The sequence below is a fragment of the Trachurus trachurus genome (assembly GCF_905171665.1).
Source record: "Trachurus trachurus genome assembly, chromosome: 21".
Taxonomy (NCBI): Eukaryota; Metazoa; Chordata; class Actinopteri; order Carangiformes; family Carangidae; genus Trachurus; species Trachurus trachurus.
The window spans coordinates 16,946,033-16,973,423 of record NC_139899.1 but is presented as its reverse complement, the minus strand read 5'-3'; the positions used below and the strand labels follow the sequence as shown (position 1 = coordinate 16,973,423).

Here is a 27,391-nt window from a genome sequence, read left to right as displayed (position 1 = left end):
TTGCCAGGGTTATGCACTATGATGAGTGCTGTAGTCAAAGTTAGGTAGTTAATGACACAGTCCTGTGTTTAGATCAGAGTGAAATGGCGAATAATTGCATTATTATCAATACAAACAGCCAATTCTGTGCAGAGCCAGAACTAGAGATGTTTGTGTAAATGGAGACCCCTAGAGAGTTTCTTTTTTGCAGTTCCTGTAGGCCTTTACTTTATCAGGTCCTTAGGGCAACACACACACACGCTCTTATACAAACAGTACAGTGTAGTTCATTTAATCAAGCACAGCATTAGTGAATGGCGTCCCATCTGAATTGATTATTGGCAAAAGGAAATGAAATAATAGTGTGTAAGCTGTTCTGGGCCCCTCCACTCTCCTGCCATGTGTTTTAATGAAAGGGCCGTGCTATCTTTGCCGCTATCCCCACAATGACCTATAGTGACTCATTCAGGACATGGCATCCAGAACCCATTCATCCAAGCCATAAATCTCCCCTGTGCAATTGCGTTACTGCAGTCCCACTGGCATTATAAGGAGATACTGTTTTTGTTTTTTTGGGTTATGCTGCTGTTGGAGAGTTTTCCATTTTTATTCAACCTTCCCCTCACAGCTTCATGGAATAAAAGAGGAAGAGATGCAGCTGTGGGGGCGCATAGTGTGTGTTTTGTTTGTTTTCTAATCGGCCTCCTCTCCTCTGTGCTCATCAGACAGCGGGCTTCCAGGAGACTCTGACAGAGGTGGAGATCCTAGCGCTCATTGTAGGTTGCGTGTGCCATGACTTGGACCACAGAGGCACCAACAATGCTTTTCAGGCCAAGTAAGTGTGGCACTCCCAACACAGAACAGGGCTACGTTCAGACTGCAGGCAAAAGTGGCCCAAATTGTTTTGGGGTCAAGTGACCAGGTCACCAGGACACTCAAATGTGGCCCAGATCCGATTTTTTCAAATCAGATTTAGACCACTTCCATATGTGGTCCTGAATCAGATTCAGATTAAATTTTTTCCAGTGCGACCCCAGACACACACACACAGAGTAATAAAAAACGGCTCGATAAAACGTTGCATGCAACGGCGTGTGTTTACTTACAACAGAACAGTAGTGAGAACATGGGCGAGAGGAGATTATAAATAAAAAAGGACACATGGTGTTAAACTTTGGGTTGTATTTACCTTGTTGACGTTGTTTCTTAATAAATATAAATAAATATTTAGATGGCAATGTGAACAGCCAAACAAAAAATCGGATCTGAGCAAAAAATCCGATTTGAGCATTAAGTCTTGCAGTGTGAACGTAGCCACACCAACGGTGCTGTATTCTACATAACTGCCTCTTTTGAATGAAAAGGGACAAAAGTTTTCAGCCTGTTTGTAAACTGTATTCACTCACTCACTCGAAACAAAGCACACCCCTGATAACGTCTCAAATGATGTTAAACAACATAAATATTACCGAAATAAATGTTATGTTTTTACTAAATCAGCTATTTAAATCTAACTTTATTTATGAGTAAATGATCTGAAACGATTTTTCCTTTATTAAACTAAATTACTTTCTGTTTAATAGCTTTATTTAATTATTTCCGTATAACTTTATTAGTAACTAACTTGTCTTTTACAACGGGGCTACATAAGTGTTCTCGCTTCCTCTCTCTCTCTCTCTCCCTGACATAAACACGCTCCCTCCTACACACTGTTTATAGTGTGTTTTCCCACCCGCAGCTGTCTGCAGTGGCTGCCCAGATCAGCAAGAGTCAAGTGGCAAGTTGTATAAGGCTTATATAAGGATCTGCTTAACAAAGAGACTGAAAACAGTGCTGACTCGGAGCACATTTAGATCAGCAGGTAAAATTGCTATTAAATGGCTTAAAGTCAGTGTTTTCTGGCCTCGCTAATGTTGCTAAGTTGAATCTCAAACCAAGATGGAAAGCAGGTGTGGGACAAACATCATCATGAGCTGAACAAGGGACGTTTTTGTATTTTCATCTTTGGGCTTGAATACGTTTTGTACATCATGAGATGAGATCTCAATTAACTGATCTGACCCACTTTGCTCTTGAAATGTTGGTGTTGCCAGTCTCATCATATCGGCTGTTGAAAACAGCAGATATTAGAGTTTTTGTTTGTTATGTTGAGCTAAATCGTCTGAATTTAGATGACTGTTGTTGACTCGGCTAGTCCAGAATCAGTTTAGGTGACAAAAGACAGAGGTTGTAATAAAGATCTTGTAGCCTATAAGGCAGATTTTCACTATGAACACATCCTCTCTGTTTAAGAATTAGAGAGCTTTTAATTTATTGTCTATGGAGATGTGTTTTTTCTTCATCAGAGGGTGTACTGTAGCCCTAATGGAGGATGTGTTGGGAAAAATAAAAATGTTTGATTTGTTCTGTACTCCAGCATAAAAGAAAATATACCTACAAGAAAATAATTGGAAAAGTTAACATATGCTTGAATAAAATAATAACTATTGTTTGTGGTCATATTAATTTTAATGAAGGATATCAGACCTGGACTGCAGTCATTCTCACTTGTTGATGGTTTCAGGGGTTGTTTGCCCTTTTCTTAGGTCTTTAGCAAGTAAAAAAACATCTTCAGGTGGACTGAGGTCACCTCGCTGATTTGGAAAAGATTTTTCTGAAGAGGCCGTTGAGTCTTCTAACATTTTATAATGTTGTTTGAAGTCACTGTTACTGTTACTGAAACTAGCACAGAAACTACAAAACTCAGACAAATCAGCACCCAGGCTATTTGCATGTGTTTATTTTAACTGTGGAAACAAATAAAGATACAATTTGATTATTATCTAAATTTGAAATGACACTGAAATAAAAACCGAAGGCAACTCTAAAATATTACAAAAAACTAATGGAATATCCCAAAATTTAAAACCCTGGCCCACTCTCCTCAGCACGCGAGCTTCGGCTCTCATGAGTATTTTTTCACACTGAATGATGATCGTAGTCAATGTTGAACAGTTGAATTTCAGCCGCAGTTTAGGTTACGACTCTCCAGCTTCTTTTATTATTGAGCCATAAGTTGGCGACAGTGTGCCAACTGAATTGGTGAGGGAATTACAACAGACTCAACAGCAGACTTTGTTTCCCAGTATGTGCTGAATGCTGATTATGTTATCCCTCTTCTTTATCCCTGTGTGTGTGTTGTGCTTGTTTGTTTGTTTGTTTGTTTGTGTGTGTGTGTGTGTGTGTGTGTGTGTGTGTGTGTGTGTGTGTGTGTGTGTGTGTGTGTGTGTGTGTGTGTGTGTGTGTGTGTGTGTCAGGACGGGCTCAGCCCTGGCTCTGCTTTATGGGACCTCTGCTACACTGGAGCACCACCACTTCAACCACGCTGTTATGATCCTGCAGAGCGAGGTGCACGATGTTCCAGTATCTGCTGCAATGCAGTTACCATGAATGTTCTGCTAATGCCTACCACTGCATGTTGTATTTGTGCAATAGCAATACATTTCCTATTATAACAGCATTATCACCATTTGCAACTGAGTTATTAACCCCTTAACAGCCCTCTTCCTGTGGAAGTTGTTTACTCTGCCGTGTCTTATTTATAAATTAGTTTTATGAGAGAGCCTCCTTTTGTAATAATGACATTATAATGTTTATAATTACAGCAATAAGTCAGTTAAAAAGAAAGAAAGCAGCGGTGAAACAAATAGTGTGAATGGTGGCTCAGTTCCTTCAGGTGACCCAATAAGTCAGCAGTATGATCCGTACCAGGATCCTGGCTCATCTAAATTATGTTATTATTAACTCCTGTGCTTCTCCTGCCAAAACATGCCAACATGAATGTTGTGAGAAACGTCTGTTACTGTTCCTGCAAGTAGAACAAGATCAAAGTTTTTTTTACTTAAAAGGGGGAGTTTGATATTTTGATAGTGCTCTCTTGTAAAACAAATAGCTTAGCTTAGCTTAGCACAAAGACTGGGTACAGAGGACTGCTAACCAAAACCAAAAACCAAAAGGTAAAATGTACTACTTGAAGTGACCATGAAGTTTGCAGACTCCAGGACAGAGAGAGTTCAGATGTTGCCTCTGGTTTGAAGTCTTATGCTGCTGGTGATAGACTCATCTTTACCCCTCAGCAAGAAAGCAAATATGTGCATTTCCCCCCAAAAATGCTGAAATTTAATGTAATCTGTGGCTCCATCGTACCGTTACAAAACCCTTCCTTGACTTTGTAAAATGGGCACAGTTACTTAGCCGTCAAGTCATGTGTGTCCAGAATCAAAGTCAGAAAGCAGTCTTTGGTATCTCTCTCTCATTCTCTTTACTTTACAACCATGTAAATTAATCAAAATGCAGAGTTTGTGCCCAGTGAGCCTGAAGGTAAACGGTGTGGTACCTCAACGTCTGCTCTGTGTGAGCGAGTAAACAAATAGCTCACGCCGCCCTCAAATCAATGTAATTACAGAGGCGATAGATTTGGTGGTAATTGGTTGAGAGAGACATTTTACCAGGTGACTGGGTTTGCGTGAAGTTGTAATTAAAGACATTTTGAGGGAGCAGCTGAGACGAGGCTTAGCGGCGCAGGTTCCAGTGGCTTCATTATCACGGTGCTGACAACACAGTAAGCTGACAAATGTTTGCTCAGAATATCATAATGGTTTCTGTTGATACTGGGGTTGGACTACCGCTGTCCTATTAGCATATAAATGAATAGTGTGGCTAATTTGAGTAGAAAGGAAAGCTCACGATTCAATCCGCAAGCCCGCACCACCCATTAATTAAAACGTAAACTTTTAAACGTCACTCACTCCCTTTGTACCTCTCGGTTTCCTCTCGTCAGTCTCACTTCCCATTTCGCCTCGCCTCCCTCCTTCATCTGCTCCAGTTGTGACAGAATGAGAGAAGTCTTTTGTGCCTCTGCTGTTACGTAGATCAATATTTCATGGGAGCACACGAGCTGATGGAGGGAATCATGGGCGCACTGAGGCCGTTGTCAGACTTGAATTGTCGGTCTTAAAAAGGAAAATGATGGCCATCCAGTTTAAAAAGATCTCTTGTTTAATTGTTGTGCCATTATCATCCCCTCACTCTGGTCCTTTTTTTGTTATCACCTCTTCATCTTCCAGCAGCACAGACTCTCCATCCTCGAGAGGAAGGTGTCTAAGTGGTGAATGAATGTATAATACATGAAGGGGAGAGGCCTGTTTTAATGATAGAGAGCCTCAAGTGCGAGATGCTGCTTACTTATTAAGAGCTTCTGGCCTCCACAGATCCATTCACTTTTACTGATGCATGTTTCCTCTCTTGTACCATTAAGGTTTAATTGTGCAAACAGGCCTCTTTTTTTTTTGCAAAAGGCTTTTTTGACACGTCACAGAGGGAAACGTGGAACAACTCTATACTCAATAATGAGCAGTAAACTGAGATTTTAGATGCTTATGAATCCTTTTCAATTTGTATCATCACTGCCACCTGAGGTGTTGCATGTATTCAATGTGACACATTGCACTGTGCGATTATTACCAGGAAGTAAAGCACAATGGTATAGATGTGACTTTTGTCTTGGTGCTAAATTCATATTCAGAATTTTGACACACGGACAGCAGATATAATGTGTAACATCTGTGCACCAACGGCGCTCTGTAATATAAGGAGTGATTTTGAGTACAGTCGTGGTGTCATATACCCAACCCCAGTTCATGTAATTGATGTTAAAATTAATGTTAATGTAATTACAACACTTGTGCTTTTCAGTCTAAATGTCTAAAAGATAGATAAACAAAATCCAGAGCTGCTCCTCTGGTCTTGTGATGGCTCATCTTATTTTGCCACTGGCCAAGTTGTCTTTGACCAAAGCAAGAGTGAGCCAACAGCTCATGATCCACCCAAGAAAACCTCCACTGTGGTTTCTGTAAAAGGAGGTGGCCTGTGTTGACTAATTTGGGCACAAAACTGATTAATAATCACAGTTTTCATTTTCCTTTCATAAAATGATTTACATAGCCTGATAATTTGACTGATTTGCCTTTACATTCATTCTATAATTATGTGAATTTTATTCATTTGTATCTTTGATTCACTGAATTGACTGAGGTCACAAACAAGACCAGAGACCTTACAACACCACCAAGATTGAAGAAATATGTTCTCTTTATTTATTTGATACATCTGGGTGATAACGGTATTATGATTGAGGCTGACAACTGGAAAAAGCAGTATATTCTGACCATTGCTCTTGATGACATATAGACATAAGACATTCAAACCTTTTAAATAATTGAGTCATTATACAAAAAAGATCCCAGTTAAAGCTATCTAACAGGTAATGGACTTGTATTGAATATGTGTTACCCATGCTAAAGGTAATGGTTTGGTTTGGTTTGGTTTGGTTTGGTTTATTAAGATCCCCATTTGCTTTTGCGAGGCAGCAGCTATTCTTTCTGGGGTAATCATTGCTGTAGGTTATCTTTAGTGTGTTACTTCAGATTCTCTGTTCTCATGGAAAAATGACATACATGTATATATCTAGAAATTCTTCATGTTTTGTTTGTATCTGTCTCCACAGGGTCACAATATCTTCTCCAACCTCTCGTCCACAGAGTACAGCGACCTCATGCAGCTGCTCAAACAGTCCATTCTGGCCACAGACCTCACACTTTATTTTGAGTATGTTCTGCTTAACACACAATCTCCACACTAAAACACACTTAGCTGCTACTGTGCCCCCTGAAAAACGGTTCGCTGTGGGTTTGTAGACTTATTTTGGGTAACACCGCCCCCTTGTGGAGCCTATTTAATTTACAGCTTCATATTCAGATTCTGTTTCTCCCGTAGGAACAGAAACACCTTCTTTGAGCTGGTCAGCAAAGGAGAATACAACTGGAATGTGAAGGCTCATAGAGACATGTGCAGGTGAAGCAATAACAGCTCTGTCACTTTTAGATGTTTTTGTACTAAAGGCAATAAATAAATCTGTTGGACTGATTCTCCTCTCAGGTCCATGATGATGACAGCCTGTGATCTTGGTGCTGTCACAAAACCTTGGGAAATATCGTGCAAGGTGAGAAATGTAGGGTAAATTCTCCACCTGTATGTAAAATAAAGAAAGAAGCATTCAAGCAACCTGAAGCGAAATGACAAAATATCTAACTGGAAGACAACTGACAGAAATCTATTTTAATAATCAATTAACAATTTCCAATTGTGATTTTTCAAGATTCTCTAGTTGTGGGTATTTGGTGCTTTTATTTATCTTACAATCCAAATCCAGATATAACCTGTTTCTAATGATACCTGTCAAACAAAACGAGCTGTTTTGTATCACCACCTTTATTTTCCCCCTAATTTCCTGACTTTTTTACCAACCAAACTACGAACTGATTCTTTGAGACCATAACTGATGAAAATACATTTTAAAAAGAGTTATTTACTATTGCACATTAATGGTTTCTGTTTTTTCAGGTGGCAGAGCTGGTGACCAGTGAGTTCTTCGAGCAGGGCGACAGAGAGCGATCAGAGCTGAAGCTCACGCCCTCTGTGAGTGCCGACGAACAATCTCTGGCTTTAGTGCTTTCTGCAGTTTGTTTCACCTGCATGACCTCCACAAGCTGATGGTGCTGAAGATATGTTTTTCTGTCCGCAGTTCCAAACATAACTGACTGCGTAGGAAACATGAGAGCTCGTGTCTTGTAGTGTGAGAAAAGTGTACCGTCAGCTTGACCGCTCCACTGCCTCGCTGCTGTGCCAAGAGCTAAACCGTAGACCGTGTAACAATCATTCTTTAAAAAAAAAAAGGTCCTCCTGCACAGGATTCAAAGCAAATACTGACCTTTCTATTCATTCAGCTGTAAACATGGAAAAGGAGGTGTTTTGGTTTAGTGGAGCTTTGACTCTCTAATAATGGAAGATAAATTGTCTCTATTTTGCATGTGTAAAAATAGCATAATAATAACAATAATGAACAGGGAGTTAATTCTTCATACTGTGCTGGGAGCCACAGCACCTCAACACAAGAGTCCTGTCTGTTTGAGTGAGGAGCTTTGAAGACTGAATTGTGTCTCTTAGTTCTTAAAGGGGGGGGGGGGGACGCTTTCTGTTTGCAATTAATGGCTGTTGACTAATCGAGCCAGGCCACATTGCCTCCCCTCTGAAATAACTAATGCAGTAGCCTCTGGTCTGCCGCCAGTGTCAAACCTTTACCGCTCTGTGTGTGGGTGTTGGAAATTAAATATTAACTTCTAAGTCGTAGCCCAGTAACTATCTCTGAAGCACAGCCTCAGTGGAGCCTCTCAAGTTCAGGCTGCAGAAGAATGAAGGAGAATAGAGAGTGTACATGAAATGAACTCATTTGTCTCGAAGGGAGAGAATTTTCTTTAAGCAAAGCAACACTTTCGGAACTGTAAAACCTGACTTGAGTCCTATCTCAGCTTTGTCTCTCCAGTTCGAACACGAATGTAGGTGTAAACAAAGTCTCTCCTTCTCTCTCCTTCGTGTTTCAGGCCATCTTTGATCGAAACAGGAAGGATGAGTTGCCGGGGCTTCAGCTGGAGTGGATTGATGGAATTTGCTCTCCGCTGTACGAGGTAACGCTCAAGTCTTCCTCTGACATCAGCCCTCGCTGTCCTTCCTCAGCTATTGTCCCTGGACTGACGCCAGCAATGAAACTGTCACAAACTATTCAACCTGTGCAGCCGCAGATTTCTCTCTGACAAAAAAAAAGAAAGAAATGCTTTATTGAAAGCTCTGAACTTCAAGGTTTTCATCCTGTTCACGGCAGAATGAGTGTGCGCTTTCTGACTGCAAGAAAGCTCAGCGTGTGAATAGAGCTGTGATGTTAGATGGGAGAAATCCCCTTAGTAAGACAGTGTGTGCGTTGGGCTGCTTCACTGTACAGTAATGAAATAAGGACTGATTCTTGACACACATGGACACAAAGGCGTTTTTGACTGCAGGATCCCAAAAGAGCAAATATCAGGGTCAGAGTTGGAGTCGGTGACTGTGTGTGAGGGATAAAGGAAATCTATAGTGTCCTCGCTGGTATCGTAATGTGTGTGTGTGTGTGTGTGTGTGTCTGAATGACGCCAAGAAAGACTCACCTGCCCCTCCCACTGCCAGCAGCGGTGGCTGTGTGGGAGGGAGAAGAAGAAGAAGAAGAAGAAGGACGACTTAGTGAGGAGATCAGGTCTGTTAAGAGATGAGGCGTGTTAAAGGCAAATTCATGAAAGTCAAACAGAAGAGGAGCCGTGAAAGAAGTCAGGGATAAAGTCGTTCATTCATTCTTACAGCACCGGGTGATTTTTTCACTTTTGTACTATTAGACCTCCTCCTTTTTTTTCTCTAATGCCATATTAAACACATTACTCTTAGTCTCCATGGGTAGAAAACAAACAATGGATCATCTTCACTTCTATTGAATTATCACAGGATCAGTGTCAAAAGTTAGAGCAGACTAATCTGTGCAGCGCTCGGGTTTCACCAGTTTTACTGTCTGTGTAGTGTAGATAAAAAGCATCAAAGTGGTGTGTGCGTGTGTGTGTGTGTGTGTGTGTGTGTGTGTGTGTGTGTGTGTGTGTGTGTGTGTGTGTGTGTGTGTGTGTGTGTGTGTGTGTGTGTGTGTGTGTGTGTGTGTGTGTGTGTGTGTGTGTGTGTGTGTGTGTGTTGTCTGCGTGGGGGGTTTGTCTCCACACTGCTTCATGTTAAGGCTGATGTTTGGAGAATGCAGATATGGTGCTCACGATCATGCTGCTGCCAATTAAACTTGCGAGGGGGAGAACAGAAGAAGTTGGGAGGCGGCAGGGATTTTGTCCGTGGGCGGAAGAGATCTCGTTCTTGATCTCGCTGATCTCTTTCTCCTGGTGGTGGCTCGCTACTTTGTGGAATCCTAATCCCCCCCACCACCACCATTATATAACCTTCCATCTTCATACCCCACCATATGAAAGCCAGTCTCTCTCTATCTCCCCTTCCTCTGACTCTACCTCAGCGGAATAATGAGGTTTGCACCAACCAATGGCTGCGTCCCACCGAGGGTACGCACACCACAGAGAGCGTGGGGAATTGTTCTCCTGTAGAAAATCCTCTTTTGTGCAGTCGAGACAAATCCACAAAGATTTAGATGATCAGTTTTTGTACTTGTTTAAAATGACAGTTGTAACTGCTGTAGGCCACACACCATCATAGTGTAAGGACGGCTTCAAGTAGTGAACATTTTCACAACACTCACTTTAACATCATACAAACATCTAATAAATGATTTATATCACAATCTCATGTAAGCAGATATAAATGTGTATTAACATGTCTGTAAACGATTGTAGATGATAAATGTTACCTATACCGTTTAAGTTGATATAATATGTGTATTAACTATTAAGATTAATAATAATAATAATAATGATAATGATAACAATTTGTCTTAATAGGAGTAGTTTCATACAGCAATAAACACTGATAAATGTCCTCAAATATGTAACCAAGTATATTATGAGGTGTTATTAACTATGATATGAGAGAGAGAGGAAGTAAAGTCAGTTGTTTAATACATTAATAACATTTTATATAATTAAACAGAGCTGTATTACAATATCTAACTTATTCTTATTGGCCTGCCAACTTACATCCTTTGTGTCCGATTATGCGTTATGTGATTTAAAAAAAAATCTTAATCAACTATAACAAATGTCAGAGAAAAGTGAAGAAATGCTTCTTTCTTTTCTTTAAATCACTCGTTTTGTTCCACAAAAGTCTAAAACCCCAAATCACTGATTTGGTAGGCTGGAGTTGGGCCTTTATATTAAAAACGTGAGAAAAGTAATTAATCAATTGTTATTTGCGTTGTGTTTTCATGAAGACAGGGAAGTTGTTATAATTGTTCAAAAGAAGGAGTGAATCCACCCTCTGAATATAAATGCATGTGTAACAACCTGCCTGCATTTAAAGTTCACTTCATTGACAACTGTAATTAGTTGTGTTACAGCAGATATGACTTACCTTTCATACAAACAATAGACAATCCCCAGCGTAGGTGTACATTATGCACTTGAATCATTTTCAAAGGCTGTCCATCCAACTCCTATAGACGCACGTGTGAGAATAAATTAAACATTTTATTGTTCCAAACATGGGACCTGTGCCCACATGTTATATTTCCATATGAAACCAGCTTAATGAAACAGTAACTAATTACACAGACTTTGCTGGAAATCCAACAGACACAGAAGAGGGAACAAAATCCCTGTTTCTATTAGGTCTAGGTCTCTCAGGTAATTTATTAAACTGCTGGGTGACAGCTTTTACTACACAGTTACAGTTAAACACAGAAAAATGACAAAGGCGACTAATCTCAGTCATACATGTGTGTCTAATCTTTAAAGAGCAGCCATTTAACGGACTGCTGCTATCAACTGACTGTATGTTGCTGTTATTGTAGTCGGCTGTTCTTTGTTTTGTTTAATTTGTTTTGCCTGTACAGTGTTCGATGAATAATGTGCTGCTTTTCTAGCTCTAGCTGACTGGATATTACAGTTTGTGCTGCTTGTTATAAAGCTGAACGTCAAGACAAAACAAAACAAAACAAAACACGCGATTATTGTTGTTGTTACAGTATATCCCAAATCCTCAGGGTCATGTCAGACCACCTGGATGAAAAATGTTCTTTTTGAAATCCAGCTTCTCTGTTAAAAAGATACCAGCCTTCCCTCCAGCGACACCATGGCATTTGTGGCTTTTAGTGAAATATCAGCAGTGAATGGAACTGAACTGTAATCTCGTGGATGATCTCCTGACTTTCCCTCTAGCGCCATCACCAGGTCAAATTTTGGATGTGTCCAGTTACGTCAACAAATATACTTACAAAACTGACAGTCCCACCTCTATGCTCAGAGGTAGCTTGTGTTTAGTGTTATTTATTTATTTGGTATCATGCTAACACACTATGCTAAGATAGTTAACATAGCATTGGCCAAACATTGGCTAAATATTATCACATTAGTATTGTTATTGTAAGTGCAGTCTCCACATTTGCTAAAACATCTCAGGATAACAAATATTTAGCTCTATGATAATAAACAAGAATCATAAACTGAACTGGGACTGCTGCTTTTACGCTGATGATGTTTTATTTTATATTGCTTTATTATTTTTGTGTTACACTTAACTTTGAACCCACACATCCATTATAAAACATCAAATTACACTTTATACCACTGCACTGATGTTTGTGAGTAATGTTTATTCTCCTCTGTCTCCCTCTTCCTCTTAGACTCTGGTCAAGTTGAATCCCAAACTCCAGCCGATGCTTGACATGATCAAAGCAAACAGAGCCAAATGGGAGGAACTGAACAGGAAGAGACAACGTGGCCAGAGTGTTTCTGCGCCCGCCAGCCCATGCAGCGGCGACGGTGCAGAAACCGGCAGCTGCACCGTCGCCAAAACCGGCAGCACGCCTTGCTGCAGTGGCGACGCCGACAGCACAGCGTCCAAACCCGTTAGTTAGCTTCCGTCCCCACCTCCGAGCTGATCTCTTAGGCTTCTACCCTCCAAAAATGCAGCCTGCAACAGAGGCAGTGCAGTGCATGCAGAGGTTCTTGGGCTCTGCTCCTCTTCGCTTTTTGCTACTAGAGATGAGCTTTAGACTTGAGTGCGGCGCTATCATAGAGGTTTTTTCCGCTCCCTTCAGTCTTCCCGTGCTGAAGGCTGACGGAGCTGCGTTTGGCAAGCTTGTCGGAGCAGCTACAAATCAACTGATGATACCACATCAGAAACGGAAACTGAAACCACTGTGTCCACATGTCAACCAGTGAGCTAACACTAGCTATCCTGGGCATTGCACAGATTTTTCAGCACAACAAGGCATGAAGAATATTGGCGAGGGACGTTGACCTCTGCCTGTGGTCGTTTTTTTTTTTGCTCTTGACACTCCTTGTTGCTCGCATTTTGTCTGGGGTGACAGAGACCATTTTTTTGTAAATTTGTACATAGGCTATTGGGTTATTTACAAGTGCTGTTCAAAAACAACTGTAAACTCTGGATTGTAATGTGGCTGTAGAGTTTCTGAAGGAGAAAGGGGTGCAGGAACAGCAGGACCTGTGACAGTGCTTGCAATGCAAATTGAGTGCTCCTCTCCCTCCCTTCCTGTGCCTTGTTTTAAGATCCTAATGAAAAATGCATGGCCTCTTCACCGAGATTCTTAGATAGTGTTGAAATCCATGTTGAAACGTATTTTTGCCATAATTTGTAAAAAACCAATGACTGCAGTTTTCGTCTCAACCCCATGTTCGCCACTCACATTATATACACATGGAAATCTATTTTGCCCAATTTTATAAAACGCAGGGTCTCACTTGTCTCACACACAAAACACACACACACAATGTGCCTTGATGAAGTTGTTCTGGTATCACATATGAATTTCTGCAGAAAATTATTATCTACTGATTAAACACTGACAGCTCCAACACAAAGCAAAGTAATTTACTTTAAAGGAACGGATCGAAATTCCTGGAAATACAATTACGTACTTTCTGTTGAGGAGTTCGATCAGGTCAATCCCACTGTAATTCTCTATTACATGTCACAGCTAGCAGCTTAGCCTAGTTTAGCATGACGACTGTAAACAGGGGGAAACCACCTACCAGCACACCCGAAGCTCATTAATTAACACTTTAGCATTTCATTTTGATCCATACAGAACCAAAGTGTAGAAAAGACCTGACAGTTTTACAATGGATAACGTGTTGGACGATCTCTTGTCCGCAACCATTAGACTTATTTCTTAGTCTCCACCGGTTTATTCAGGAAACATTTGAAGAAGTAAACCAGATTCATACTCATTGTGCTAATTAAAGAGCTTTAAAGGTGCTGTTTGGTGGATTTTCTGCTTGTTGGACTGAGCCAGGATAATATTTCAAACTGTTGTACTAGCCAGCTACAGTAGCTAACAGCAGCTGATCAACTGTAGCTTCACTACTGACAGATGCAAGATCCATATTTTCTCACTTTATTTCCCTCCCAGTAAACAAACAAGTGCATTTCCTGAAATGTCCTAAACTTTTGATTTAAGTTTTTTTTAGCCTGTTCTCAATGCTCACAAATGCTACTTAAAACAGTTTTTATAAATCTCTAGAAGACTGAGATACAGAGACTTGTACTGAAGTGCCCATTTAGTCACAAGCTATTTATTTTAATTTTATTCTTATTAAGTATTTATTTTGGGGTGGGGTGGGGGTATGCGTTATGAGTTGTGTTGTACCTTTGTTAACTGGAGTTTAAAATGTGACTGTGCACATTGTATGGCATGGATTTGTGTGCTCTACTGTATTTTAGTCGAAAGAGCTGAATTGAGTCAACCAGAAGAATTTTGAATTGCATGTTTTATGCAGTATTAAATTCAACCACTTGCTAATGATGTAGCAAACATGTGAGCCAACAAATACCTCATATTTTGAACTTCATCAGTAAACACATTATCTCATTGGAAATGCATGATTTAAATTCTATTGCATCATGTTACATTTATTATGAATATTGCTGTTCTATTTTTCTATTAGGTCTCCAAATGGGGCCAAACCTCTACTCGCATTTTTTTTTTTTTTTTTTTGCAATGTAACATGCTTCTTGTAATTTCTTCTTTCCCAGTTTGGACTCTGGATTTATTCATGGTGGGCTTAACTGAAAGAAACCTAAGGCATGAAAAGGCAAATGTGCAATGTTTCTGTTGAGAGTTTAAATAAAAATATGCTGCTACTTGTGCTCTGGTTTATTCAGTCATCAAAGTCTTTTTCACCACTCCACCACATTAAATATCATACTGTAAATGTCACTCTACAAGCTTCACTCTGTAGTGGTTTTGATGACTTCATTGCTGACCAAGTACAACAGACAACTTGCACTTTTAAATGCATCAGTAATGCATAAACCGATTTCAAGCATCCAAACAATTCGTTTGCATCAGTAATGGGGCCTCAAAGCTGAGATTGTTGTGAAAATTGTGATGTTAAACACAAAATTTTGTTATATGTAAGTACCTTTAAAAGGGGGACTATATACTGTATTTCAATACAGGATATTTCAAAATCAAGAAAATCCCCTTAGACCTCAGAGTAAAGAGCCTTAACCCAGTTTCCACAGTATTTCTCCCAGTGCAGTGCTGACCTCCTGTGGACAACTGTATTGATGCACACAAGTGGTATCTCTCAATGAAATACCACTGGCATAAGCACATTTCATTGAGACACATTTAAAGTCGGGAAGAAAAGATTGCATGACGCATTCACACTATAAGGAAATTAATGTTTTAACAAGAGAATGGGAGCCAACTGCAAATACATGAGTATGCAATCAATATTACACAACTCTGACTGTTGCAGTGTTTAATCAGAAGTGATGTTAAAGTCTAAATCCTTTGTGTCTGATTTATATTCAACACATTCATTCAGACAATCCTGGGTATTAGGCCACAGCATGCTGCAGTGAATTTCATCGTCCAAGGCTGAGCTCTACTGTTGTTGATAGGTGGCGGTGACGTCAGCAAGCCAGTGTGTGTGGGTGGCTGTGTGGGCGAAGATGACTCCCAAATGAGCCTGTGTGTGGATATATGGGAGAAAAAAAAGAAGAAATAAAAAGCCTGTCAGGAAGCGAAAGACAGGCTCTGTCAAATTCCTCTGTGGTGGTTTACCTTGAGCTCAGTGGGGTGCAGGTAGAAGAAGAGCGAACAAAAAGCAGCTCTCAGCCTCTTGTTGAACCTCCCAGCACTGGCTGACAACATAAATAAAGGTTACTGCTCAAGAGCTGAGCAGGAATTAAAGCATATAACAAGGCTGTGCAGGGAGGTTGTGGATCTCTGCTCTCTTAACAGTGTTGTATATTCACTTAAACAAAAAAGAAATCTACGACTGTGATGTTTTAGTTCGATTTATTGCACAAACAGCGTTGACAAAATGTACTTTGATGTTACTACATAGTTAGGAGAAGTGGGGGGGAAAAAAACATACATCCGTAACATTCAAAAGCTCTCACACATTTATGACAGGTTAAATATCAGATGGTGAGTGGATCCCAAACAAGTCTTTTTATTTGCTGGGGTATTAAGAATTAAAAGTACATGGTGGTCCAGGTAGATGTGAAGCTCAGATCAGTGGGGAAGAAAAGCAAACAGCTCTCTTATGACTAATCCTGGCTTCAAAACGAGTAGTTAAATTAAATGATACAAGTCTGGGTATCAAATGTTACAGAATCCATTCTAGAAACCGTTCACATAATATCCATACACAAACAATCAACAACAAATAACAACCAATCATATGGATCAGAAACAATTCAGATCAGTACAGTGTATTTAATAACCTAGGAAACATGATGTCATTGAGTCTTTAGCACATGTAACAGTAACAAACATGGACATTTTATAGCTCTCAGAAGGGTCGTCTTTGCATATGTGGATTAAAAAAAAAGAGAAATCTAGTTTATCTGAGTGTGGTGTTACTGTTGTGTAGAGATGAAGGTGGCTGTTACACAGTCAAACTGATGTTTACAGTAATGTTCATATGGTCTGATGCGTTGAGTCTTTGGTACAACGTGAGCACCGGGATCCAGAGGCCTGAAACTGCTTAACACGGTCACACTGAAGCAGCCATGATGGGGAAAAAACAAGATGGCTTCTATTTTATTTCATCTTTTTAAAGCCCCCCCGCCCCACCCTCCAACTACGTTACTTTCTCAGTAACAAACCATGCAAGGAAAAAAACAATTTGAGTACAAAAACTAGACACACAAGGAATATCTCTCTTTGTTATCATACTGTCACTCTGAGGGTTGTTAGATATTTGGAGGAGTTTTTTCTTCTTTCTTTTAAAAAGTTTGTCAGCGGAGGAACACGCACATATACAGTCGAGAAAGTCTCTTTATGGCAATAGGTCAGTACAACAAAAGGCTCGAGGGGATGAAAAGGACAAAGAGGAAACAGGAGATGCTGAAACCGTCATGTCTCTGTGTCTGGGTCTGTTTCACTTCACTCAGTGCAGCCCAGAGTGAGGAGGAGGAAGGCAGACAAACGCTTTAGAAAGGCACAGAGCTTTAGAAAGCGCATTCATTGAACTTACCACTAAAGAAGTGCCCCACTCACACACACACACACACACACACACACACACTCACTCACTCACACACTCATACAACACGCAAATTTAACACACATACAGGTGTAACATTAAAACAAATTAATTGGTGAACTATGTTGGCAAGGATTTTTTTAAGGAAGAGATTAAACAAATACAAATAAATGTGATAATAATAATAATTAAAAAAAATCAAGGTTTAGTTGCATCCTGGCCGCCGCTGAGGCCTCAACACAACAACATGAACAACAATGATTGTTACAGCATATTAAGTGCAATATAATGTAAAAGAAACGACAACAAAAACAAACAACCAAAAAAAAAGGGTTCGGGTGAATGAGTAAATGGCACCGAATTACACTATTGATGAAAAAAGACATGATGTCTGTCCATGTTAGATTCACTTTTAGTTTCTATTAATCCAAAACGCACAGGGTGCTTTTTTTTTTTTAGAAAAAGGTGACATACAAGATGGACACGAGCGGGGGACGAGATTAGAGGAGGTTCCTGTTGCCGAAGATGTTGTTGGGGTCCACAAAGTCTTTGACAGACTTAAGCATCCCAATGCCCACGTTGGAGACGGTCTCTCTCATCCACTCCTTCCGAAGTTTCCCCACTGAATGACAGAGGAGAGAGAGAGAGGGTTGGGGGGGGGGAGAGAGAGAGATAAATAAATAAAGTGGTGGAAGAAGACCGAAGGGGAGAAATAGAGGAATCGGCACGGCTGATTGCTCAGCAGGCTGCTGGGAGCCAATCAATCTTGTGAGAGTGAGTGAATAAACAGAGGGTGATAAATGCTTTTATTCAGAGAGGAGAAATGTTTTGCATGGCATGATTTATGGAGCTCAGCAGACTATCAAACTCATTAGGCTCTGTGTGTTCCCAGAGGAGGAGGCCGGCTGGCGGTTGTAGCAGGCCGTCCCCGGCTCCCTCGCTCTTTGAGCCACCACCACTCCCCTCCAATTCCCTCCCTCCGCAGTCACCGGGGGTGGGTTTTCTTTTTTTTTTTTTATTGTTGTTGTGTGCGTTTCTGTTTCATTGTGCACACGAGTGCGCTCCTCCTGCTGACCCTGCCGCGGCGTTGTGCTCGTCCGTGCCCTCTGACACCGGCCCCGATCGCCAACGTGGGGGCGCCCCGAAGCCAACCGCAGAGCGCCGCACAATGGTCCTCTGTCCTCGGCAGGACTTTGGCTCCGAGCCGCTCTTCACCCCCTCCCTCCTCCAACCTGAGGAGCGAACGTGGCTGTGGCATGGAGCCTAGTGAGGGTGCCCATTGCTTCACCAGCTGTCCGGTCCGACATACTCCACGGCGTCTGTGCCCGACAGGTTCTCAGCGCCGAGTCTGGAGCCAGCGTGAAGTCTGGTGTCTACGGGTACAGGGGGGGGACTGGGAAACCTCGCCGGAGACAAACTCTTGTTGGAAAACTTCTAATAAAAATAGTAACTTTAATTGTTGTGAGAGCAGATAAAGCTGCACAATGTGGTGGCACGGTCTCTGAGCTTCTACATTTTGACCCATGAACCTGAATAAAGCAGCAGCGGATAAAACTGAGCCACAGCTGAGATGTAAAGATGCTGGGACCAACCTTTTTTAAAAGGTTGCATTTATTTATTGGTATATTGCACTGATTTGATGGTTTGGACAAAGATGATGGGCCATGTAAAAATGGATTACCAATTGAAATAAGATAAGATTTTAAGATGTTATTATATAGTAAGGCTGGACAGTTAATGGCTATATAATCAAAACCAACCAAATCAATATGGCCAAGTGCAATATTCAAACTATAAGGGCGACAATGTTTTTGTTAATAAAAAGTAAAATGTGATTGTTGTGCATTGTTATCAATGTAAGTGTTGTGCCCTAAGCCTTCAAGAGAAATTGGTCCAACACCCAACTATATATTTTTAAATGAAAATTTTAAATGAAAATATAAAGCAAGAATGAGCATTCATACTGAAAACTCATAGCGCAATATCTGTCCATATAATTGCAATTTTGTGTATATCGTGCTGTTATATAGCATCTTTTGTTGGTTTTATTTAACTGGGCATTTTGTTCAGGACTCTGAGCTGCTGTATGAGCTCATTTTGTGTCCCTGTGACCACATTGTGATAAAGTGCTGTTAGATAAAATGACCACAATAGGGATCCAATGGCCAAAGTTTGCCCCAAGGCTCAGTAAAAGCTTGACCCTGCCATGGCTAACAGAGTGGAATTGATTAGTCAATCAAAAGAAAATACTAATCACATATCAATGTCAATTCAAACCAGGCTCCAGTTTCTCGATTGCGAGCATTTGCTTCTTTTCTCTTGGAATATCTTTGGGTCTTAGCTCAGGGTTGTGAATGGACATTTTCCAAGCAATTATAGATTAATTGATCATTTAACAATATTTGTTAATTAAAGCTTTAGTTGCTCGGCCTGAATTGAACTGTTGCAGTTAAAGATTAATGCATCTTTGAACACCGATCTCCAACATCAGCCCTGCAGCGTCCATAGATTTGAACAAAGTCACCATCAGAAGATTTAAGGTGAGTTACAGTGCGGTGTTGGACCAGCTCTAGGTAAATATGAACTTTCGAAGGTCACGTCAACTTCAGAAAAACACTCGGTATCTTTACTCCAAAACTCAAAAAAAAAGATAAATCTGAGAACAGATCAGCCTGGGCCAGCTGCTGCCTGCTGGGTAAACACTTCCACCCGGAGGCGTAATCGCTGAAGATTAGATACAGAGGCCTGAAAATACGAAGGTGTGTGATGAGTGTTCACGTGCCTTTCGTCTGCTCCGGTAGCAGATGCCCCCCCCCCCCGTCTCTCCCTCAGCATGTTAATAGGGCATGTTGAGGGAAGGGGCCGCCCTGACACATTAGAGCACCGTGTTATCAGAACCCAGCCAGGAAACCCAGATGGGGATCAGCCGTAAGGCTAGTGAGGCCCGTCTCCTGACAAAACAGGGCAGACAGCGGGGTCACCAGAGACTCTGATACCGCACCAACCTCCAGATGGTGACGGAGGGACCAATCAGCTGCTAACCAATAAGTAAGAAAGTAGCCTGCTCTCTACCAACCTCCTCCTCCTTAGTCCTTCCCCCTTGTTCCACCTCCGTCCCTCCCTCCTCTAAGGAGAGAAAACAGAAGGTGCTGGGACTGCATCATTGCCTCCATCACTGTGATAATTTACACATCTATCTTGTCATATTCTCTCTTTTTTGCCTGCTATCGCAATCAATCTCACCATGCTTGGTCTGTGCAGCTGAGACATGCAAAGAAGTGCAGGTAGTTATTTTAAATGACAGATTTTTTTTTTCTTTTTAAAGGTGGCATATTTCTCTAGTGTGGAAAAGCCCGGGGTGGATGGCACGAGGGGAACTTTACTAAATCAGGTCATTTTTTTCTGTCTCTTGGGTGCAGGGCCTTGTGTGCAGGTTCAAGTTGGCAGACTTAGAGAGACTGGAGAGGCTGTGGAGCCACAAGGTGAGGTGAAGACGCCGGGCACCCAGGGGTGGCCTTCGTACGGAGGAAGACAGCGAGAGGCCGAGCTGAGCTTCACCCCTCCAACACGCGGCTCTTACTCCTCGCCGCGTTTCTCTGACAAATGGGGGTCAGGACATGAAAGAGAGGATAAAGTAGTGGCCCTGCGTTCCTGTGATACGGCCGAGGTGCAGGTATCGGCTGAGAGGCTGATAGATGGATGACTCTCCTGGTGATGGATGTTCAACAACTCCTCACCACTGTGACACTGGTGACCTAGTTAAAGAGGACGTTCCTCGCAGTGTTGCGGCTCCCAGAAACCAAAGAGTAATCAAACAGAGAGAGGTTTAGCCGGTGAGGAGATGCGATAAATCTGACTCTCTGTTAAGTGAAACTCACCAACACTGTTGAGATGGAGCGCACTCAACACATGAGCTTGAGCATTATGTCCTGCAGAAACACCAGATTCCCTTACCTACGCCCACGCTGGCACAGCGCTGACCTGCTGTAAACACGGGGGCCACAAAAATGTATATTTCCTCCGGTGGCCTCCCACCTCACCATCCTTGACTACATCTGTTTTGTTTGATACACAAAAACCAGCGAAACTAGCTCCATTTGTCAAGCGCTGATTGTGGGCAGACAAACCGGCCTGTCTGCGCCCAGATAGCAAGCCCCGCTGTTATTAATCACAATTACAGAGTGGGCCCCGCTCACGGGAGCTGCATCAATATCCCCTCCTCTCCGACACCCCCCCGTCACCTCCTTGTGCTGCTCGGGGTGGCCCGGGCCACCATTTGGAGGTCAGTATACAGCCCGCGATAACGGCTGCATCATTTACCCCGGCCTGCCGCCTCCTTTTTATTAGCAATCTTTTAATTTTGAACCCGTCCCCGCCTTCAGGAAAAATTGTGATTTAATATCGCAGCTGATTCACTGCATACTGTTTTTGACAGGTGTGATGAATAGCCTGAAGTGATGTATGAAAACAGCGAGGCGGATGGCAATATAGATAAGGCAGCCATTTCGGTTAGCCCTGATGGGGCCCAGAGAGTTGCCCCCCCCCACACACACACACACACTCCTACCCCTCCCCACCCTTTCATTTGGTCACTGGTGAAATGAACAAATAGCCGAGTCAGAGGCGTTCGTGGGAGCTGAGGGAAGATATTTTGGACACGTGAAGGAACCAATGAAAAGATTTCTGACCACATGCGTGTTTACAGCACGACTGGCTGCCTGATCGCCGGCGTGGAAGAGAACGCAGGGAAAGCTCGCCATGCTGCCGCTGCCACTCACCACAGCCCCTTTTCATAAATTATCATTTAGGAGAAGGTGCAAATATAAATGTTCATGTTATGAAACTGTCATCCAAATCAGGCTGCTACTTGTGAATAATGTGCAGCTGTTTTCAGCAGTGACACAGTGTGTGTTTGCAAATGTATAAGTGTGATATAGATTTAGATATTTGCAGGATGATATATTTTAAGTTCAGTACCTCCATGGTGATGTGACAAGCTCCCTCCATTGGCAAGGATTTCTTCTCTAGCTGCATGCTAGGGAACAAAAAAAAAGAAAAAAGAAACCACAATCATTTTCATTATATCATATAATACTATATTCTGACATTCACTCTGTGGGGTGCTGGCCGCTGGGGAGTCAACATATCATTACATGAGCTGTAATGACAGGACAGAAACGTTGCATGATGCCGGGAGCTGGACTTACCTCCACTTGTTCATACACATGTACTGGGTCACCGAGTCCCCTGTAGTTGAAGGCAAAGTAAAAGTAGACACAAGCACCAGCGTCATACGTTTGAGTCACCCTGTGGGGAAAACACACACAAGTTGTGTTTAAACAAGCGAGAAAAGACTCATTATTGAAAATCTAATTTCCATGAAACCAGAAATGCAGTGTTTTGGCAAGACGTTCCATTTTCATATGATAAGTGCATTCCCCCCCTTCCTTCGTAATTGGAAGACAAAGTGAAGTGGGAGGTTTGGCTTTCCACGGTGAACCTCTGACCTCAATTCTATTCATTGTTTCCAGAAAGCGGAGGCAGTGTGGAAGCAGTGTCACCTTTAATAATATAACATTATCAGACATGAAATGGCCATCAAACACTTCTAATGAATCATCTGAGCCACATTTGCACTGCAGGTAAGAGGATGACTCAACTGTCACTTTGAAGTGGAACAAAACATTCATCAGTTTTGTTGTTTTCCAAAAAAAGAAAAGAAAGAAGTGGTTTCCTCCAAATAAAATGCAGATTGAATTGAGGTGTTTTTTCTCTTCAACAATATGTGTAATAATCTCTTTGTTGAGGATAAAATATTCTCTCTCTGACCTGGTTCCCTGTGGAGGAGCAGGGTGCAGAGCCCTTGTTCATTTGACATGGCCCATCACCTGGCACACTGACTGTTCTAGAGGTTAAATGGACAAATCAATCATGTGACAGACTGCAGCCGGGAAATGAATGGCTGTAGCATAATCAGGCTGAGGACTAATCGGTCCTCAACCAGCCCGCCGTCTGTCAGATTGTCTGTCCTTCTGTCCGTGTGGCCCTTGCTGACTCACGAGGGGTTGGGGCCAGGACGGGGAACGCAATCTCATTTTTTTGGTTGGAAGAAGAAAAAAAAAAACCCAGTATTTTTGATCGTTGTAAAATAAAAAAGTTCCAAATACCACCACATGTTTGTTTTTTGTTTTGTTTTGTTGTTGTTGTTTTTTTTTTACATTTTTTGTCAATTATTTTATTTACACAAAGGTCTTCACTGCTTAATGTGTTCAATGTGTTCAGACAAAGTACTTCTTCTGGATCTAAAGCCTTACATATTGTATATATCGTATATATTGTATATTCCTCTTTGTCATAGACCTGAGGTTGTCCAAAAACTATTACAAGCACATCAGTAAGCTACACTGCTGCACTGGGTGACATGCTTCTTTGTTATAATGAACATGGGCACTGTAGTTTATTATGAATCAATCCCCACACATCTTCCTGCCACCTGTTCATACAGTACGTGCTCGCTCACCAAATAAGTATTAATCCACAACACAAAACAGTCCCCAGCTTTCCCACTGGGAAAAGCCGGCACGACAGGAAAGAAGAGTCAGTGAGTATTGAAGGACAGCAAGACGCATTGTGGGTTTTGGTGGTTTTGTAGAATTACTTTAAATAAATAAAAATATAGCCGGCCTTAACAACATTTAGGAATATCAGCTTTTTTTGCTGAACGAGGAAAAGATTTTGCAGAAAAACGTGTTTATATTAGAGATGGAACATTCACTTGGTTGATGGAAAAGAAAACGAAATAGATTTATAATAGATTGATTGTCACTGAGCAAAGAGGTCCAACATTGCTGCTTCTTAAATGTAATAATTTGCTGATTCTCTCAATTTTATATCAATGTAAATTAAAAATGTTGTGTTTTGAACTGCTGACTGGACAAAATACATCAGTTTGGGCTCAGTGAACTTGTAATACTGAATGCTTGATTGATTAACTGAAAAAAAAATCTATACATTAAACAATAAGGGAAATAATCATAAATTGCAGCCCGTGTTGAGAAAGGTAATCAAATTTGTCTTTGGTGTTGGTATGGGATATAAGAGACTGTATACTATCTACACTGGTATCCATTGACAGTGTGAGGCAACGTTTGTCTTCAAACAATACCTGCATGTGGATAACGGTGGAAACTGCACTCCTTTCTCTTTACACTCTCGAACGATACGCGCCTTTACGTTTCGGCAAATGTCCAACACCCTGGAAGTAAAGTGAAAGGCAGATTGAAAGAAATGTGTGGGTCAGACCAAATGGATACAAATGAGACTTTGTAATGGCACACTGCTTGTTCATGAAATGTGTTAAAGATAAGAGTCCAAACTGTGGCGGCTGTGTGTTTATAACATGATAAAGTCAAGTAGGGTGAATCTGATGCAAAATTATTCAAAGTTAGAAAAAGATCACAAGGCCAGGAAAGAGGAGGAGGCAAGACTGACTAACATGATGGCCATTGTGGTGTGGAAATGGCTGCCAGCCCTAAGCATGTGCAGCCGTGTGTGGAGTGTGGAGGATGGGGAGAAGGATGGGTAATGAGCCAGTCACATATGCTCGCCTCAGTGCCTGATCTCTTGGTCTCTCCCGTCAGGCATGTTGCACGACAAGGAGATGAGTGTGATCCTGTTTGTTGTGTGTGTCTTTTTAAAAAAAAGGAAATATGTAGAAAATGCAAAACACACTACATGTGGATGCAAGATGAATATGTGTCATACATTACATTTCCCCTGACACTAAACATACGCAGATATCTCCTCTCTGGATGGGTACATGTGCATGTGTGTATGTGTGCATTAATAGCAGTGTGTTTGTAGGCTGAGGAGGCAAAGCTTCCGCCAACGCAGAGCTGGGTAATGGGGGTGGGGGTGGGGGGGGGGGGGCAGCCATGAAGATGAACATCAGGGACAGAGGCAAAGAGAAGTAAAAGAAAGGAGGGGGAAACAGGAGCAGGAAGAAGACAGAGGACTCTCTGAGGTCTGAATGTGTGGGAGGTGAGTAAGGAAAAATGTTAATGGCATGCTTTTTAAATTTAACAGAAGAAAGCCGGCAGCTAATGTAGGTCTATTTACCTGTCCCAAGGCACAGAGGTTTCAAAGGACTCTCCGATCACATAGTAGTCCATCCCCAAGTCCTGCGCGGAAGACAATATTAGCATTAACAGGCTGAAAAGTCATGTCATGTTTCCCTAGGAAACCTGGTTAATACCGTTCATTGGGCAACAGGTTTCCTCGTGCTAAATTTTAATAGTATTAATCATACATTTCTTTTGTACTTAGTTGTTTTGTTTGTTTGTGTTGATTTTCTCATGTTTTATTGTGATTTGTTTTGTTGATGCATGTTTAGGAACAGGTAATAAATTGGAAATTGGGCAAATGAGTCTTTTCAAGCCAAACATTCTAACCCACGTTTGTGCAGAAGACGAGCCAGTAGTAGAAATAAGAAAATGTTAAAGGGATAGTTCAACATTTTGGCAAATTGGCCCATGCCATAATCCCTATAGTTTTAGGAGTAGGTTCATTACCTTTAATTGTCGGTGCAAGCTATTTTTAGAATGGCGGAGCAGAGCCGCGAGCTGCTCAGAGCTATGCTACAGAGACTAATGGGATTTTTTGGTTTCCCTCATCAAATACACAATCCAACAACTCCAAAATGCTCTTGTGGGCAAGTTGTGACCTGCACATTCACCACGCTATGAGATAACAACGGAACATTACGAGATGGAGTTGTTTTCGAGGTAAATACAGAGACTGCTTGCCAAAAAACTGCCCCAGATGGGCACTCGCATCAGCGGTTTTGCATGAATATACCTCGAAAACAACTCCGTCTCATAACGTTCCGTTATTATCTCATCACCCCTGGGTGCTCCCTGCTCCTAAAACTATAGGGATTATGGCAATGGGCCAATTTGCCAAAATGTTGAACTATCCCTTTAAAGACTGTATCTGTTCAGCTCTGCACAACTCCTAGAAGTTAAGACTTCAACAGGCCTCTTACAGACCTGACCTAAGACAGCGCTCTATTGTTATTCTGACTGCAGCCACTGTGTTTTCCCCATGACATAGATACCTCAGTGTTAGACACCCTGACAACAACTGTGACCAGATCAAATCAAAGACCTCCTGAGGTCACATTCTGCAGCCTCTCTGTGGTGCTCACTATCCTATCTGCTGTCAGGATGCATCACCCCGCCCGCCCCACCTGCCCATCAGTTCAGGCTGAGGGGAAAAGAAAAAAAAAAAAAGCGCCAAAGGAGTGAGTGACCCACCCGGAGGTAAGCGATGACGAAGGTCAGCATGTAGCCTCTTTGCCCATTGTCTTCTCCAGCTGCCAGGCCCCTGGAAGCAGATAACAGGGTTAATATTTAACAGCTCTTTTCTTCCAGCTTTGTTGGTCCGACCGCTCCCCCTCACAACAGCTGCCTGGGAGCCTGTCAATCCAACAACGCACAGATCAATGAAGCTATGCTCTGTGCATCGCCACAGGTCAGCCACACATCCATCACCTGCAGTGGGTAATCAGATTTTCATCTACCACCCAAACTAATCAGGCCGAGCTCATTAGAAAATCACTATATTGATTTTCACCCTTCTTCCTGTTTCCAGCCACCACAAGAAAATATTCCGCACAGAACTGCACTAATCCATCACTGGCTCTTGATCTGATAGGTGATCACGATTTATTTGAAATAATGCAATAAAGCAGAGGGTGCTGCATGTAACTGACACGTTTCCTATGATTTAATTGCTGGCTACTACCAGGACCCATAACATAATCAGTAGACAGTAGCCTTAGAGGATCCCTGGTAGTTCCCTGTTTGACTGGTTTAGGTTTCGGTTACAACCTATTAAGAAGAACTGTCTATACGGTATACTATTTGTATGTATACTACACTGTCTACTGTTAGAGATTTTGTTACGATTTAAATTTGTTTTGTTTGAAGGAGCACATGTTTGATTTGGTTATTATGTCACATTGCACCATTGCAAGAGTTCACAGCCATCATCAATAAAGGGTCACTGTTGATCACTATAACCGGTTGAATGGCACAGAGGTTAATCTGTGGTAGGATGAATGGTTCTATAATGCTTCTGTTTGTTGAACAACAGGCTCAGGAGAGAGAGAGAGAGAGAGAGAGAGAGAGAGAGAGCGTCCCTCTCAGGCTGACAGGTAACTGATTTCCACCATAAGTCCTCATTGATCCATTTCATGATCAATCACAACAGCGGAGCACTTCCAGGCTGTGTCCTCTCGCCCTGTGCTGCCCGAGGGGAGCTGTGTC

At 41.8% G+C, this 27,391-nt stretch overlaps 2 protein-coding genes across 2 annotated transcripts in view; one reads left to right on the top strand and one right to left on the bottom strand.

Moving 5' to 3' along the window:
• The window catches only part of pde11a (phosphodiesterase 11a), a gene marked incomplete at both ends in the record, with an annotated part of 38,600 nt that extends 26,149 nt beyond the window's left edge, over window positions 1-12,451 (top strand). The window contains 8 exons of the mRNA XM_083996278.1: window positions 705-814; window positions 3,276-3,366; window positions 6,524-6,624; window positions 6,793-6,870; window positions 6,955-7,018; window positions 7,420-7,494; window positions 8,457-8,540; window positions 12,218-12,451. Coding sequence (XP_083852404.1) covers window positions 705-814; window positions 3,276-3,366; window positions 6,524-6,624; window positions 6,793-6,870; window positions 6,955-7,018; window positions 7,420-7,494; window positions 8,457-8,540; window positions 12,218-12,451 — 837 coding nt within the window. The remainder of the gene's footprint in view (window positions 1-704; window positions 815-3,275; window positions 3,367-6,523; window positions 6,625-6,792; window positions 6,871-6,954; window positions 7,019-7,419; window positions 7,495-8,456; window positions 8,541-12,217) is intronic.
• A 3,820-nt stretch (window positions 12,452-16,271) lies between these two features.
• The window catches only part of agps (alkylglycerone phosphate synthase), a 28,714-nt gene continuing 17,594 nt past the window's right edge, over window positions 16,272-27,391 (bottom strand). The window contains exons 15-20 of the mRNA XM_083997495.1: window positions 26,378-26,447; window positions 25,182-25,243; window positions 24,229-24,318; window positions 22,271-22,370; window positions 22,041-22,098; window positions 16,272-17,685 (exon numbers count right to left, since the gene is read on the bottom strand). Of these exons, the coding sequence (XP_083853621.1) occupies window positions 17,564-17,685; window positions 22,041-22,098; window positions 22,271-22,370; window positions 24,229-24,318; window positions 25,182-25,243; window positions 26,378-26,447 (502 nt within the window). The 3' untranslated portion in view covers window positions 16,272-17,563. The remainder of the gene's footprint in view (window positions 17,686-22,040; window positions 22,099-22,270; window positions 22,371-24,228; window positions 24,319-25,181; window positions 25,244-26,377; window positions 26,448-27,391) is intronic.